Source organism: Narcine bancroftii, chromosome 10 (assembly GCF_036971445.1).
Source record: "Narcine bancroftii isolate sNarBan1 chromosome 10, sNarBan1.hap1, whole genome shotgun sequence".
Lineage (NCBI taxonomy): Eukaryota > Metazoa > Chordata > Chondrichthyes > Torpediniformes > Narcinidae > Narcine > Narcine bancroftii.
The window spans coordinates 19,284,076-19,301,003 of NC_091478.1; the positions used below are offsets into that span (position 1 = coordinate 19,284,076).

The 16,928-nt window shown below is 38.3% G+C and overlaps 1 protein-coding gene across 1 annotated transcript in view; it reads right to left on the bottom strand.

Annotated features, from left to right (window-relative positions):
- Positions 1–6: 6 nt before the first annotated feature.
- shoc2 (SHOC2 leucine rich repeat scaffold protein) overlaps positions 7–16,928 on the bottom strand; it is a 99,722-nt gene continuing 82,800 nt past the window's right edge. Inside the window, exons 8-9 of the mRNA XM_069900070.1 lie at positions 10,179–10,296; positions 7–3,784 (exon numbers count right to left, since the gene is read on the bottom strand). Of these exons, the coding sequence (XP_069756171.1) occupies positions 3,576–3,784; positions 10,179–10,296 (327 nt within the window). The 3' untranslated portion in view covers positions 7–3,575. The remainder of the gene's footprint in view (positions 3,785–10,178; positions 10,297–16,928) is intronic.

Genomic DNA, 16,928 nt, shown 5'->3' on the forward strand with positions numbered 1-16,928 from the left:
CAAATTTACTATTTATAATGAATGCACAGATACACTGAGTGACTTTTATATAAAAAAAACAAAAAGGCATTTTTTTTATATATATATAAGCCAATAAGGTAGGCCAAAAATAAACAAACCATTATTTATAGGCTTACTGGTTAAGTTAGCCAAATTAGTTTCTCTAGAATTTACAAGGGCTGATACAGAATAATTGAAGTTATTTGCTGCCATTAGGGATATGTATGTATAAAATTCTTTGTACAAATTACACTTAAATTCAAAATGCATCTTGAATTGTCTGATTTACCGATTTTTGACTTCTCAACAGCATATTTTCAAATGTTATATTCTATAAAATACAAATACAGCTTTAAATTGGAGCACAAGTGGTAAAGCAGAAGCAGATAGCAACTACCTCAAAGGCAGCAAACATCCAAGTGATCAGTTGCTAAAAATCACGAAGATCTAACCTTTAGATATTGCTGGATATGACTCAATTTTGTCTGGTTGTTTAATCAGTCTTAGCAAAATCTGAGCAAAATAATCAATTTTGCAACTAATGCAAGAAAGCAGCTACTGTATATGAATGCATATGCAGCACAATTTAGAAAATCCTTAAAACTCTCATCAGGTAATGAGAAAGTATGAAAAATTCACCACTGACTTCTAATCAATAGTTCAGCAACAGATTTCACAGCTTCTCAAAACATTTCTTCATTGAAATCTCACAACTGAATTTGAACAAACCAAAATATAAAAGGGTCTATTATCCATTTCTGCTTTACAGTGCCAGTAAATACAATAAGTACTGAAAATTTAAAACTTCAATCCAAGACTGAACACCTTGAGCAATTTTGCTATTTAAAAATAAACAGGAGCAAATGATTTAGAGTTCACTATGCATTTGAGAACTTAAATTCAATGGATTTTTTCATCCCTTGTAAATGATTACATTTTTAAAAAATTTAAAATTATGCTCCATACCAATGCACTGATAGGCCATACACAGCATTGAAAACAAACATGAAAACCAGAGATATTACAAATAGACGTCAACAGATTTAAGTTAAAACTGACATTTAGCTCAATCTTTAGTGTTGATATGCCACATATTATTAGCACCCTACAGGGTATACATTGGGAAAACTGCATTCACAGCAAATTTTAAAGCTGTTTGTCCAATGCAGTGAAAATAACATTTCTTTTTTATGCTTAACTACGTTTTAAAGTCTCTTGAATGACAAGATTTGATTTGCAATATACCAAGGATCAAAGGTAAAATTTGGTACCATCAAGTGGCCTTGCTCACATTCAAAGTACATATCAGCGACTGTAAAAAAAAAGTTTGCATTGCAAAACAGATTGCACAATGCAGCCTAATCAATACAGTTGGAGAGTAATTAAATGGTTGATGTCAAAATAACTAGTCAATAAATGCTACACTCATACCAAAGTACATCATGAGCCTAAAAAAATACTGCTTTCATATAAATTTTGCAGCTTTTAGATTTCTTCATGGCCACTAATTTATGATTTGAATTACATGTTAAAAATGATCACAGAGATAATCAGGCAGTAGATAAACTACTAAAGACTATTTTGTTTCTGAAACACTGTTTTGATAATTTTCCAAATTGTGATTTTCATTGCAATCAAGCATCCATCTTCTATTATTGATATGGTTGAACAACCATAACTTGTCCTTTAATTTTGCAAGAAATAGAAACCCAATTGAAAGAAATACAAAGACAAATTACATCGATGGGCAGAATAATTTCGCGATGGTTTTGTGCATGGCTCAAAGCAAATATTCTCCAACAAACAGATCTGGTCCAGTCAAGACAACAGCAAAAATGTAGACAATTGATAACCAGAGACGAAACAGAAATTGATTCATTTCAGTGTAATTTCTGAGTTTTGCCATCAAGAGGAATGAAATATTCTATTATCTTTAATTTCAAGCCTTAAAAACACAGTATTATTGTGAGGAGTGCAATCAGATGACGTAAAATCCTTTCTTGCAACCAAAATGATGAGACGACTTGCAGTGATTGTATTTACATTTGCACATAAAAGCCTGTTCAAAGATTGAATCAACCCGGTTCAGCCAGTGAATACTGAACAGAATGACTGGCTTGTATCAATACCATATGGATCTTCTTTATAGAATAGCTTCAAAAGGCAATTATTTTTTTTTCCATGGATTTACTGCACTTGTATTCACACTAACAAAAAAATTAAACTGCCCAGATTCAATTAGCCCATACTTACAACTTAGAAAAATAGATGCAGCAGCAAAAATGTACAGTACAAGGAAAATTAGCCCTCCATATACAGCTTCATGTGCAAATACAACATGAAGGACGAATAAAAAAGATACTGAACCATCGATTGCCTCAACAGACTTGATACTGCTTTAAAGCTGTAAGGGTATAGGGTAATAAGGTGCTTTTGTTTGTCACAGGATTTGGGAAACTGAAAATTTTTTTTGTGCATCTCTGGTCCAAAATGTTTCACATTATAGATGGCAGAAAAGTTGCATCATGTGAGACTTCCCCTTGGACTATCTGGGAATACATTAGCTGAATCTGGAAGTATCCCTCTGCTTTGTTCTTAAGCTCCTATCTGCTTCATAATTGGGAGGAAATAATGAAATAGCGGGGAACAAACATTAAAAGCCACATTCCTGTGTATGCCACATAGATTACAGGATGAAGCAATGCAGTGTATGACCAGTGTATCTGCACTATACAAATATTGCCTATCAATATCACACCATTGCTCATGTCAAGTGGGAAATCTTGGAGACAATGAAAATGACCAAGAATATACAGAAATTTATAAGGACAATATTTAACCCATAAAATCATAAGTCTTTTTCAAATATACAAAACATCTGCCTGGGAGAAGATTTTTTTTAAACTTTCTCTGCTTGGCCTAATTTTAAATTTCTCCTCTCTTTGGTTTAATTGTGGCTTTTGTATCTTTTCAAACTTTAATGCTCTAGCTTATTTTGTATTTTTTCTTTTTTTTTAAAAAAAACACCATTTCTAAAATTCCTCCCTCCCCCCCCCCCCCTAAAACTTGTCAACTTAACTTTCAATCACAGATTTAGACCGGGACACTAAAGAAAAATGGCAGGCCTGAAGCATTTACAGGCATTTACTACAATTACCCAGATTTACTATCTCGTGATAGAAATCAAGATAAAGCAATGTTATTGGCACCTACATATTAAGAGGGGAATTTCCCAGGTCCTATTCCTGCCACTTTGAGTATGTTAATTGTAAAGAAAATATTACACTGTGTATGAAATACACAGAATAGTATCTTCAATGCATACGGTTTAAAAAAAAAACATGCTTAGGATTTTTGCAAGATCCATTCCCACCCCACTCACAAAAATGAATGATACTTCTGGCATGAAACTTCTGTCCAGCACTGTAAATCTTTACAGGTTTTTAAAAAAAAAATCTAAATGGCTACAATTCCTCTATTACCAGAAACACATACCGCAGTCTTAGTAAAATTGCTTTCTATAGGACAATAATGCAATGTATATTTTGTACAGTGTATGCAACATCTTAATTCAGTCAAACCATGGCACGATAAGGGCCCTGCATCTTCAGGAACTGGATGATGAAGGACGGACCACCAGCCACAATTTGTGGTGGGAGATGGCTGAGCGGGCAGTTCTCAATGCTCATGATGGACAATTTGCTACAGAGGGCCAGCTCAAAGGGAAGGCTGTGCAGGTTAGGATTATCATTTAAATACAATTCCTCCAGATTTTCCAGTGTACCTGCAAAATATCCAAGAGTTTAATTAATAGCAATCCTTGCATTATGCACAACTTAGCTAATTGCTATAGACTTGCAAACAATTACCATTTAGTCTGCAGACAAATTTACAGGGAGAAAAAGAGACCGATTCCTTACTATTTATTTCACTCAGAATTATAGTAACACCAACAAATTCAAACAAATTTAAGTGACACTTTCACACTGTATGATGGAATTAGTGGCAATAAGTAAATGACTTTAGCAAGTTAAAGGAAGTAGATGGATTTAAATTTGTCCATGGCAATGTAGAAATTTAAAAATTCAAAACCTCAAAAAATTTTGATTCATGTTTTGCATTTATCACATGGTTTAGATTAATGAACAGCCTTGACAAATTTAACAAAACAGCTAATCAATGATAGGCTATTGAGCCTTCTGTCAGTGGTGGTGCAATTATTGAAGGTTCTTGGGAACAAGTTCCTTGCATTTTGAAAAGAATGGACTTGCAAGGGGATTGTCCTTGTCCTGCCTCACAAATTCGATTTTGGTTTAGAAAGTTAAGATGATTCATGAGGGAGTGGACATCAGTAAAGCAATTGACAGGACCCTTCATGGTAAGCTGCTCCAGAAGATCAAGACGCCACACATGGGGTATTGGTGAGGGTCGAGAAATTTTTGAGGCCACAGTCTGGCGCCGGTCATTTTGACCTGCCCCACTCACTGTCTGCTGGCCGACTCCATCCTGTTGCACAGCCTGAACCCCCAGCGTAGCAGAAACTCCATCCCCCAAGGGCTTTTGGTAGATATATATTTAAATTATTAAAAACAGTCAGTTAACAATAAAAAGGCTTTTGATAAATTATAATATATTTGTTATAATTATTGTAAGTTATTGCAAGTTTAATTACACATCATGGAATATAGAATTAATTGAATTTAAAATTAAAACACTCAGGAAGTGCTGCAACGCCATGTGGAGCCAGGCCAGCACCAAACTGTCGGTGTCAAAATGTCTATCACCAAAATGCAAACGCCAAAATGTCTAATTCTGCATTGTGAGTGGGTAAATAGGATTCACTGACTCAAAAGTTTATGACCAGTGGTGTTCCACACAGACTTGTTTGTAACAGGTGTTAATGATTTGGATGGAAATGGATGATTGGAAAATTTGCAGATGATGTAAAAATTAGTGTAAATAGCAAGGAAGGTTGTCACAGGACACACTCGGATGTAGATCAGTTGGAATGATGAGCAAAGTGGCAGGTGGAATTTAATCAGGACAAGGGTAAAGTGATGCATTTCTGGAGCTCAAATACCATAGCGAAGAATACAGTAAATGGCAATATCATAAGTACTGATGTACAGAGAATTCTTGGGGTGCAAGTAGCCACATAGTGGACAGATTATACTCATTTCCGAAGACCAGTATGATCAAGAATGAATTTTGTGATGTTCATGACAATAAATTCTGATTCAAAGTGGTAAAAGGGTATTGGTGCATGCTGGTCTTCAGAAATGAGTATAAACACTGAGAAGTTGCGTGGCAGCTGCATACAACTTTAGTGAGGCCACAGAGTGTTGAACACATTTCTGGTTGCCACACTATAGGAAGGATGCAGAGGCTTTGGAGAGCGAGCGAAAGAGGTCCACCATGTTTCATGGTTTGGCGTGCATCAGCCAGAAAGAGAGGTCGGCCAAGCAGGAAGTTGCTTTGTTTGGAGTGTCAGAAGTTGATGGGATACGTAAAACTATGAGCCATGGATAGCGCAAATATTCAACATTTCCTCACCACTCTTCCCCCAATAGAGTGGAAATTGGCATAGATTTAAGGTGAGTCAGTCAAGTTTATTGTCATTTGAATGTACAAGTACAACCTAATAAAACAGCGTTCTCCAATCCTCAGTGCAAACGAAACATGCAGACACACAACCAGACATAACACCCATAATGACAAACAATACATATGCAAGATGTGTATTTTATCTATTCAAATAAATATGTTGTTTTGTACAAACGAGTGTCTCGGATGGTTAGTGTGAGCAGTTCCTTCGGTTGTTCAGCATCCTCACTGACTATGGAAAGGAGCTGTTCCTCAGCTTGGTGGAGAGGAGGAAAGTTTGGAGTTTTGAGAAGCAATTTTTTTACCAAATACAGAGTGGAGGTGTGTGGATTGCACTGCCAGAGGAAGTGATGAGAGCAGATACAATAGCAAAGTTTAAGAGGCATTTAGACAAAAAAAATGAGCATTGACACAGACAGATTGGATCAATTTAGATTGGCATCATGGCTTGTACAAACACAGTGTGTCAAAAGATTTGTTCCTGTGTTGAACTGTTCCACTTAAAATATCCAGTTTAAAATAATCACAAGGTTTCCTTATTCTGTGCACAATTTAAAAAAAATGCATTCTCAGGCAAGGCAATAACAAAAAATTGGGTTAACCAAATCAAATTTTTGATTTTTTTTGAAGTTAATTTTAAACCAAATCCCCTAACTGCTTTATTTGGAATTGTTGGAGAGAGTGACATAACTTTAATGACATCTGAGCTGCATGTATTAGCTTTCATTTCTCTTATGGCTAGGCAGGCGATGTTGCTCAGATGGAGGGACGTTACCCCATCTATTCATACTCAATGACTACGTGACGGCATGTTTAAATTTAGAGAAGATCCTTAATTTCAGATTTGAATTTAAATTTTACAAACTGTGGGGACCCTTTTTGAATTACTTTTATAATCTCTGATTTGTTATGAAGATAGAAGTTTTGACTAATGAGGTAATTTATCACTGATAAGAATTCTGTCTTTTTTTGGCCAAACAGCTTCTTTCTTGGTAGTGGGTTTAGATTTTCCTTTTTTAAAAATAAATAAACAATAAAATATCTGCTTGATTAAAATGGGGGTACCTTGGATGAAATAATATGATTTAAGCGTAATATGAAATTTCAATGTTAATGAAAATATTGATAACCAAATCAAATTTTTCACACAATTTCTTCAGATTTTCCAGTGTATCTGGTCTCAGGTTTTTAAACTAAGTAAATGCTGATAATATCTGCAACTGGCAGCATGGACAGACATGTGGTTGGATGGAACAGACTGTTAACATATAGCAGATTCTGACCTGCCATTGGTTTGAGAAATGCACAAAAACATGCAGATTCTAGAATCTTCAGCAAACAAAAAATCTTGAGGGATTCAGCAAATCAAGCAGCATCCATGAAGAAAAGTGGTCAGTCACCATGAGAAATAGGTTAGGTAAATGCAGAGTGTCTTTTGCCCAGAGTCAGGGAAATCAGTAACCAGAAAACATGGGTACAAGGTGAGGGTCAGGGAAGAGAAAAAGATTTCACACACACACACACACACACACACACAAGCCCCAGGCACTGGAGGGACTAAGCACTGTGATTATTAGCCATTAGACAGCACATCCTGATGCATTCCTGATCTTTGAAACGTCTCCTCCTCACTGATTATCAACACAGACACACTCCATGGATGCGTGCTTAGCCCACTGCTCCATTCATTATACACCCATGACTGTGTGGCCAGGTACAATTCCATCTACAAATCATAATCGGCCATGAGGAAGTGTACAAGAGTGAGATAGATCAGCTCTTTGAGTGGTGTTACACCAACAACCTTGCACTCAACGTTAGCAAAACCAAGGAGATGATTGTAACTTCAGGAGGAAGCCAGGGGAACATGACCCAGTCCTTATCAAGGGTTCAGTAGTGGAGAGAGTCAAGTATCTCAAATTTCTTGGTGTCAACATCTAAGGAACAGTCCTGGAGCTTAGGAACATAGGAAGTAGGAACAGGAGTAGGCCAAAAATGGCCCATCGAGCCTGCTCCGCCATTCAATACGATCATGGCTGATCTAATTTATGACCTAACTCCACCTACCTGCCTTCTCCCCATATCCCCTAATTCCTCCATCATGTAAAAATTTATCTAACCAATTTTAAATATGTTTAATGAGGCAGCCTCAACCACTTCCCTGGTTAGAGAATTCCAAACATTCACTACTCTCTGGGAAAAACTATTTTTCCTCATCTCTGTCCTAAATCTACTCCCCCGAATCTTGAGACTATGTCCTCTAGTTTTAGTTTCCCCGGCCAGCTCAAAAAACCTCCCTACATCTATCCTGTCCATACCCTTCATAATCCTATATGTTTCTATAACATCTCCTCTCATTCTTCTGAACTCGATCGAATACAATCCTAGACGATTTAATCTTTCATCATAAGTCAACCCCTTCATCCCAGGGATCAACCTAGTAAACCTCCTCTGGACCGTCTCCAAAGCCAGTATATCCTTCCTCAAATATGGAGACCAGAACTGGACACAGTACTCCAGGTGCGGTCTCACCAGTACCTTATACAGTTGCAACATTAACTCCCTACTCCTGAATTCAATTCCTCTAGCGATGAAGGCCAACATTCCATTTGCCTTCTTAATAACCTGCTGCACCTGCAACCTAACTTTTTGCGATTCATACACAAGCACTCCCAAGTCCCTCTGTACAACAGCATGCTGTAGTTTTTCACCCTTTAAATAATATTCAGCTCTTTTATTTTTCTTGCCAAAGTGGATAACCTCACACTTACTAACATCGTATTCCATCTGCCAGACCTTTGCCCACTCATCCAGCTTAACTATATCCCTCTGCAGACTATCCACATCCTCATTACAATTTGCTCTTTCACTCAATTTGGTGTCATCCGCAAACTTGGCTACACCACATTTTGTCCCCTCCTCCAAGTCATCAATGTAAATGATGAACAGTTGTGGGCCTAACACCGACCCATGCGGCACCCCACTTACCACTCTCTGCCAACCTGAAAAACTCCCATTTATCCCGACTCACTGCCTCCTGTCAGACAACCAATTTTCAATCCAGGCCAATATACTTCCCCGGACTCCACTTTCCTGTAACTTTCTGAGAAGTCTCTTGTGCGGCACCTCATCAAACGCTTTCTGGAAATCCAAATATACAACATCAACCTGTTCCCCTCTATCCACCGCACCCATTATATCCTCAAGAATCCTAACAAGTTTGTCAAACAAGATCTTCCCTTTCTAAAACCATGCTGCGTCTGCCTGATTGAACCCTTACGTTCCAAAAGTTTCACTATTTAATCTTTAATGACGGCTTCAAGCATTTTTCCAACCACAGCTTCCACATTGCTGCAATCACAAAGAAGTCTCTTCAACGGTATGTCACCGAAGACTCTCAAAAACTTTCACAGGTGTACCGTGGAGACTATTCTGCCTGGTTGCATCTCTGTCTGATATGGAGCTGCCAAATCGGAAGACAAGCAATAACTCAAGAGGGTTGTTAACTCGGTCTGCGACATCACAGGTACAAGACTTTACTCCATTGAGGACATCTACATGAGGCAGTGTCCTAAAAAAGCAGCCTCTATTCTCAAAGGCCCCACAACCCAGGCTATGCCCTTTTCACTCTGCTACCATTGGGGGAAAACGTACAGGAGCCTAAAGACGAACACTCAGCAGCACAAGGACAGCTTCTTCCCCGCTGCCAGTAGATTCCTGAATAAATCCATGAACCAAAGGCACTGACTTACTTTTCATTATCATTTAAAAAAAAATATTTATTGTTGTAAGATGGTTTACAGTATGAATGTTTGCATTATAATGCTGCCACAAAACACCTAATTTTATCACTTGCTCATGACAATAAATTCTGATTCTAAACGGGCCGTTGGAGCAGGTAACTGAGGCGGGTACTATTGCGAAGTTTATAAAACAAATTGGACAGATGCATGTACACTATGCTTTTAGAGGGATATGGGTCAAACACAGGCGGGTGTTGGTGGGACATTTTTGGTCGGCGTGGGTGGGTGGGCTGAAGCGCCTGCTTCCATACTCCATGACTCAGGTTGACACACTTTCTCAAGACAGTCTTGAAAACTGGTCTAAACCCGAAACATTCACTGTCCATTTCACTCAATGGATTTGCCCGACCAGCTTCTCAGCTCATAGGTTTGTATGGTAACTCCTGAAAGAAATGCAATTGTTATGGAATTCCACACCACTTCTTCTGCAGTTTGACAATGAGGTGGAGCTGAGCTCTGAATGGAATGAAGACTTGAGGAGATGAAGGACTGAAGTATGCAACGTTACAATTCCCAACAGTGCAAGGTGAACAATAAATTAATTGATACAAGGTCACATCTTAAGGAGATATTTTGGGGGCAGAAAGAAGCATTATTCTACCCAACATCGCTAAATCTAACCCAGATGATTTGTAATAGGAAATGAGTTCCTTAACCAAAAGATTTCTCGCCTCAATGATGTCCATATTTAAAATATATTATGGTTATATTTCTACATTCTAATTCAGGCTTCAAAAATGTGGAGAAATGCACTATAGATTGCCAACTGACCAATCTCTTCAGGTAAGTGAGTAAGCAAGTTCTCTCCTAAGCCAAGGTGAGTCAGACTGGTAAGGTGACCAATTCCTCTCGGAAGCGTCGTCAGCTGATTGTTGGTCAAGACCAGTTTCTGTAGGCAAAGAAAAGTCTCTTCTTAAGTGTGCATGGATTCAACAAAAATTAATACACTAGTCTTTTTTCAGGGATAGCAATTATACAAAGGAAAAACTGTTCCACACAAAAAAACAAGATATTCAACTCTGAATTAATTTTGATTATAATTGGTTGCTATGTAAGCACAAATGGGGAAAAAGCTATCGTTAAACAGGTTTGTGCTCAAAATAATTCCACTATAAGATTTCAAATTAATTCAAATTGAAGCAATATCAACCCTTTACACAAAATACTGCCATATACAAGTTTAAAAAAAACTTCATGCTACAAGCTGAACTGCAAAACTTAGAAATATTGTTATGAGGGAAGGGTTAAATTGATGTGGAGTAGGTTTACAGAGGGCTGAAAGGCCCATACTGTGCCGTACTATTTTATGTACTGCATGCCTACTAGACACTAAACAGTTCTAGAGGGGTTTGAATACTAATTAATGTATTAATGACCATCCATCCTTCCAAAGAACAAGATTAAAGCCCAAATGGAAGATTTTTAAAAAATTAACCAGCACAAAACAAACATTTCCAAATATATTGACCAACGTCTATTGCCTCAGCAATTAAAAAAACTCAATTTCAGGACAGCCATTTTCTGCAAAATGTCTCTAAATAGATAATCAGTTGATACATCAGAATGAGAGGCTTAAAATTATTTTTCAACCTTTTGTAGATAAAGAAAGGATGCAACAGGATAGGAAGATTGGTACTGTTCTTTTTTTAGAAGATGAATAAAATAGAATAGACCGAGTTACAATCTGGTCATTCATTAGCAAAAAAATCTGATGAACATACACAGAAAGTCACACATTAATCAAGCAAAAATACAAAAATGTTGGAGGTATATAACCCAAGTTTTGAGATGGAACCCTTCTTCAAGGTATGAGCAAAAAGCCACAATTGGACATCAACAGGAGAGGAAAGGCGAGAACTGATCGGGGAGGCAGTAGTTCTGTGAATGCGGAAAGGGAAGAAGCTGATATTAATGCCATCTGATGAGAGGGTGCCCAGATGGAACAAGTTCTTCTAATTTGTGGGTGGTCTCAGTCTGGCAGTGGATGAGACCAAGGACAAACATGTCAGTATAGGAATGGGGTGGGGAAATTGAAATGGGCTGCAACTGGATACAATGAGTTTAGATCTTTTTCAAGAAGATTGCAGGATATTTATTCAACAAGATCATACTTGTCAGGCTATTCAGAATGGTAAATGGCAAATCATAATTACCTATTGGTTACACTAGTGAACAGGTATGTTATCAGTTGACTGGCAGTGACTTGAAGATCATTATTCATGGAATTCAATACACTTTCAAGACTGCCCCTTGCCTTTCCTGGAATGCTCTGATTCAGACTTAAAATTATATTAGTTATGATTAAGTAGTTTGCAAAATTTGATTGCATGGGTGAAAGAAAGCAAGCCAGCCATGGATTTCAGTAGTTATTGATCTGGCAGACTAACCTCAACTATATTATTGAGAGAGTAAACAAGGGAATAGATAATAAAATGTAGGACAGTGTGAGTGCAGAGGAATTGATGAACCATACAATGCCCTCATGAATGGATGGTTGAAGATAGTAGGGCAGATAATAAAGTGATTGTGGCAGCAGAGAAAGGTAGTTTCCTTTCCAAGCCGAGGCACAGGATGCAACAGCGAGCAGGTCATGCTAAAACTGCAAAATGCACTAGTTACCCCATTGCTAAGACTCCAATTCTGATCAGAATATTACAGAAACAAATGAGATAGCACTGGAAGGAGCTGAGAGATTCACAAGGTTTGAGTAGGTTAGTTGGGGGTCTTTGGAACAGCAGAAATTTTATCAAGGCAGAAGACGAGATGGTGGTAATAGGATTAACAAACTCTTCTGTTGAGCTGCATTTGTAATTGAAAAGATAGGTAGATAATTGGTAGATAAACACTTTCCAAAAAAGATAAATTAGCTACCTGAAAGGACAGAGAAAGGGTTCACGATTTAAAGATTTCCTACAAGTATGAGCAAAAGGACTAAATACAGAACGAGAGATTATTAAACTAACTTCTATTAGGCTAGCAGACAAAGGCTGGGATCAACAGGAGCCTCCTGTACTGTAAATTTCCACAACTTTGGGAATAGTTGGCATATCTGAAATAAATGCTACTTTGTAATGCGATGTAGTTGCATGTACTTTGTGGGTACATGCAACTAAGCTGCTGTTTCTATATGAAGGTTTGTTTAACCACATTGCACTTTGACACCATTCTTTACAAGACAAAAAGTCATACCCAAATGTCTCACAAGCTTTGAAAAAACCTTGCACTACTTGAGCAATAGTGCAGGGTTTTGTTTGAGGTCAGAAACTAGAACATTGCAAGGAATACGGAACCTTCTGATTCTGTGCAAATATTCTGATATAGAAAAAGATACACATACAAAGTTTTAATATTTTAAGTTTCAGACACCTTTGGCCGAGAGAAGGTTCAATTGCCTTTATGCTACAGATTTAAAAAGTCACAATGAGGCCTTCTCACCTTACTGATTGCCACAATCTCAAATTACAACACAACCAACCAAACCACCACATCAGTGTTGATATGAATCACCACAAAAGCAGTCTAATCCTGAAAAGATACCTTTTGCAATCTCTTTATTTTAGTTAATGGAGACACCTACTGCAGCAAATTCACTCCACAACTTATCAATTTTGAATTAACAAGTTTCTTCTGCTCTGCATTTTAAATCTTTCCTTTATTTGGCAGTTTAGCAGTAACACTGGCATCTGAGTAAGGAGGGTGTGGATTCAAATCCAAATTCAGAGACTTCAGTACAGAAAAATCTTAAGATGCATTACACCAAAAGGCCCTTTCATACTTGCAAGTAGTCCCAGGAATTAACAGCCAATCAGTCTAAAAAGGGTCCATGAGTGCTGTGTGCATGCAGCCCTTTCTCTATCACATGAAATTCTGGGCAGGCCCACCATTGTTTATTCCCCACGGTATTTATAAATTGTGCATGATAGCACTACCAACTTTCCCACACGGTTTAAAAATTGTCCGTTATTGTCACCTGGGACGATGGCTGGTGTCACCCTCAGGGTCCGTGCGGTCGCCGTGTTTGCCAGCCATTTTGTGAGCTGGTTCGCTTCTCCGGGGGCGGGCCGCTACAGTTGGCACTTACCTAGGGTCCCTTATAAATGTTGACATAGGTCAGCACAATGACAATAGGGGCTGAAAGGTTCACACTGTGCTGTACATAAAGCTTAATTATATTATATTTAGGCATGATTAATTTTGTTCAAATACAAGATCATAACACATTGATCAGGATTTAGGGCAGGACCACCAACGGTAGAAGGTAGAACAGTCCTCACCCCGGGGATGGCTCCTTGCAAGTGTGAATGTATGCAGTGTCCCAGTTAAGTGTAGTCAAGTGGGAACTGCAAAAATCCCAGGACACTGAACGGTCAATTTAGTGAGACACAAGCGTAAAAGAGGCTAAAGATAGTCCTTTAGTCAAGTTAAACTTTCTGCTCTTTGATTTTGATGTACACTATCCATTTAATTTGTTGCACATGAAAAGCTTTCCAGTGTCCTGCTTAATAATTATCTGAAGCAACACTACTAAAACAGTTTGTCATTTTTGGTAGCCCAGTGCTTATGTGCAAATTGGCCACTCCGTGCCCCTAAAATACAATGAAGGCTACAATTCAAAATACTTCATTAGCTATGCTACACATTCAAGGTTATGAGGTCATGAAAAAAAAGTTTTTTTTTTTTAAAACTAGACATCCTAAGCTATCTGGTTATTATACTCATTCCCTTTAAAAAAAACAAAGTTAAGTCAGCTTGCAATCTCCTTTGCTCAAACAAACTCGGCACTGGTTTAAGAGCACACTTTTCTGTTTAAATTTCTTCATACCAGGCAGCAAACTGCTGTTATAGTATTGCCTCAACATCCTTCCTAAAATTTGGAATCTAAAGAGGAGAGTACATTGTGTATAAATTCGCCATTGCATTTCATTTATGAATATTTTAATTCTGATCATTAGAACATTAAAAAAAATAACCAGCTAACAACTTTGGAAATTGTCAAACATCCTGTTCAAGCCTCTCCAATAAAACCTTAGTTGGTCTTTTTTAACAAAAAGATATTACATCAGATTGAGGAACAAAGAGCAGCCACAGCCAACAATTCTCAACAGAATGTCTAATTGTTTAGTCAATTAGACCTAGGTCTCAGCACAAGCTGTTGGCCATGATGATACCAGACTTGCTGTCAGACCCACCAGGAATGATAGGGAGATGTATTATGAGGAAAGTTGTTTTTATTTTGAATATAGTTTTGCTTTACTTCAAAACTTCCAACTTCTGGATTCTAGTTAGCTCTTAATAACAAAAATCATAAATAAACTATTGTGAGCAAGCTGTATTTTTCCCCTCACTCACTTTCAAGCTGTTTTGGCAGCAAGGTCTTTTGCACTGCTGGAGACCTTGCTGTTACCCAAACTTACAAAGTGGACTCTCCGCATTTGGGCCATTTACAAGGATGTTGCCTGGCTTAAAATACCTAGAGTACAGAGATAGATCGAAGAGGTTAGGACTTTATTCATTGGAACGTAGGCGGCTGAGAGGGGACTTGATAGAGGTGTTTAAAATTATGAAGGGAATAGATAGACTAGATGCAAGTAGACTCTTCCCCCTGAGAGCAGGGGAGGTTGAAAGAAGAGGACATGAGTTGAGGGTAAGGGGGCAAAATTTTAGGAGAAACATTAAAGGATGCTTCTTCACTCAGAGAGTGGTGGGTGAATGAAATAATCTTCCGGAGGAAATAGTTGAGGCAGAGGAGGCTGGATACATACATGGATAGGAGGGGGGTTGGAGGGTTATGGGCGGAGAAAAGGTGGGAGGAGCTTGCGGAGTTGTTTGAGTGAACCGGTGATGATTTGTAGGGCCAAGATGGTCTGTTTTCATGCCATAAACTGTTAGATGGTTACAGGTCACTCCAGACATGGAGGATCAGTGGGTGACAAGGAACTGGCCAGCATGACTTGACCTATTAAATTTCATTTTTTTGTGTTAATTCTTAATCCATCATATTGTTCTTCATGGGACAGTACACGAGGCCATTGACAGATGTCAGCATGGGAGTGGGGTGCAGAACTTAAGTTGTTAGCCACCAGGAGATCCTTGTCACTGATGCCGACAGTGCGAAAGTGCTGAGTGAAGTGACCTCCCAGTCTGTGTCCAGTCTTTCAGTTGTCAAGAAGGCCACAGCAGGAGCACTGGATACAGTAGATAACTCCTGTGGATACAAGTGAAGGGTTGCTTCACTTGAAAGGACCGTTTGGGTGGTGGTGAGGGAGGAGGCTTGTGCACAGGTGTGGCTCTTTCTGCGATCACAGGGAATACCGGGGGGGGGATTGGTGGAATGAGTGGATGAGGGATCACGAAAGGATCGATGTCTACAGAAGGCAGAGAGGGGAAGATGTGTCTGGTAGTGGAATCATGTTGACAGAGGCAGAAATTACAGAGGATAATGTGTTGGATGTAGAGGTACAGGATGTGTTGGGTGAGGACATGGGGAATCCTGTTTGTTATGACTGTGGGCAGAGGGAGGGAGGGCAGATGAGGAGTAAATGGAGGAGAGGTGGGTGAGGGCTGAGTTGATGGTTGGGGAGGAGAAAACACACTTGTGGAAGAATGACGACATTCAGATGACATGGACTGGAAGAATTCTTGGGTACCGATAAGGCAGAGATGGAGAAATTGGGAGAGAGGAATAGAATCCTTACAGGTTAATCAACAATATTTCTTTGTTACAATGGTTAAAGCATTCCTTGGGTTACTGAACTGTATTGCAACGAACAAATTATTTGCAATTTTTAGCAGATAAGATGGAGCTTTAAATGCATTGCAAACTTTCATCAGAATCTTCACGAGGATTCATGAAATTTCAACACATTTGATCAATATTCCTTTTCACCATCTGCAACATTCAAATAAAAAGAAATAAAGGAAGAAAGGACATTTTTAGCATCAATGCTTTGTGGCCTTTTTTTCTCCAACAGGGCCTGCATAGCAACCATTGGTCTGAATTCTCTGAATGTACTTCAAGCGTTTGCAACTTCAAACAACAACTCACCCTTTGAGTAAACACATTTAGATTATGAACTCAGTTTTGAACTGACATCTTTTGTTCCCCATTTATATTCTCAGGTCTTAGCCACTCATTTTCATCTCGACACTGGACAATAGAATCCAACCAAAAGGTTTTTGTGATTTTTTTTAGCATCTTATTGAAGATGCCTTTGTTAAAAATAGTAATTTAAATAATATTAGCTGGAGAAGCTGAATTTGGTAAAATATTGTTTTATGGTTTTATTGTATTGTTTATGTTGAATATTTATGGGTTTTGGAGGGGGGTGGGTAGGGGGGAGGGAGGGAAAGTGGGAAAAAAGGGGGGAGAAAAGACCACTGTGTAAATTTAATGAGAAACATTTGTACTTATTTTGGTTGATATGGTTCATAGTGTGAACAATAAAAAATTATTTATAAAAAAAGAGAAGCTGAATTTGGTGAGGCTCAGCCGATCAGTTACCACCAATGGATAGAATTGGA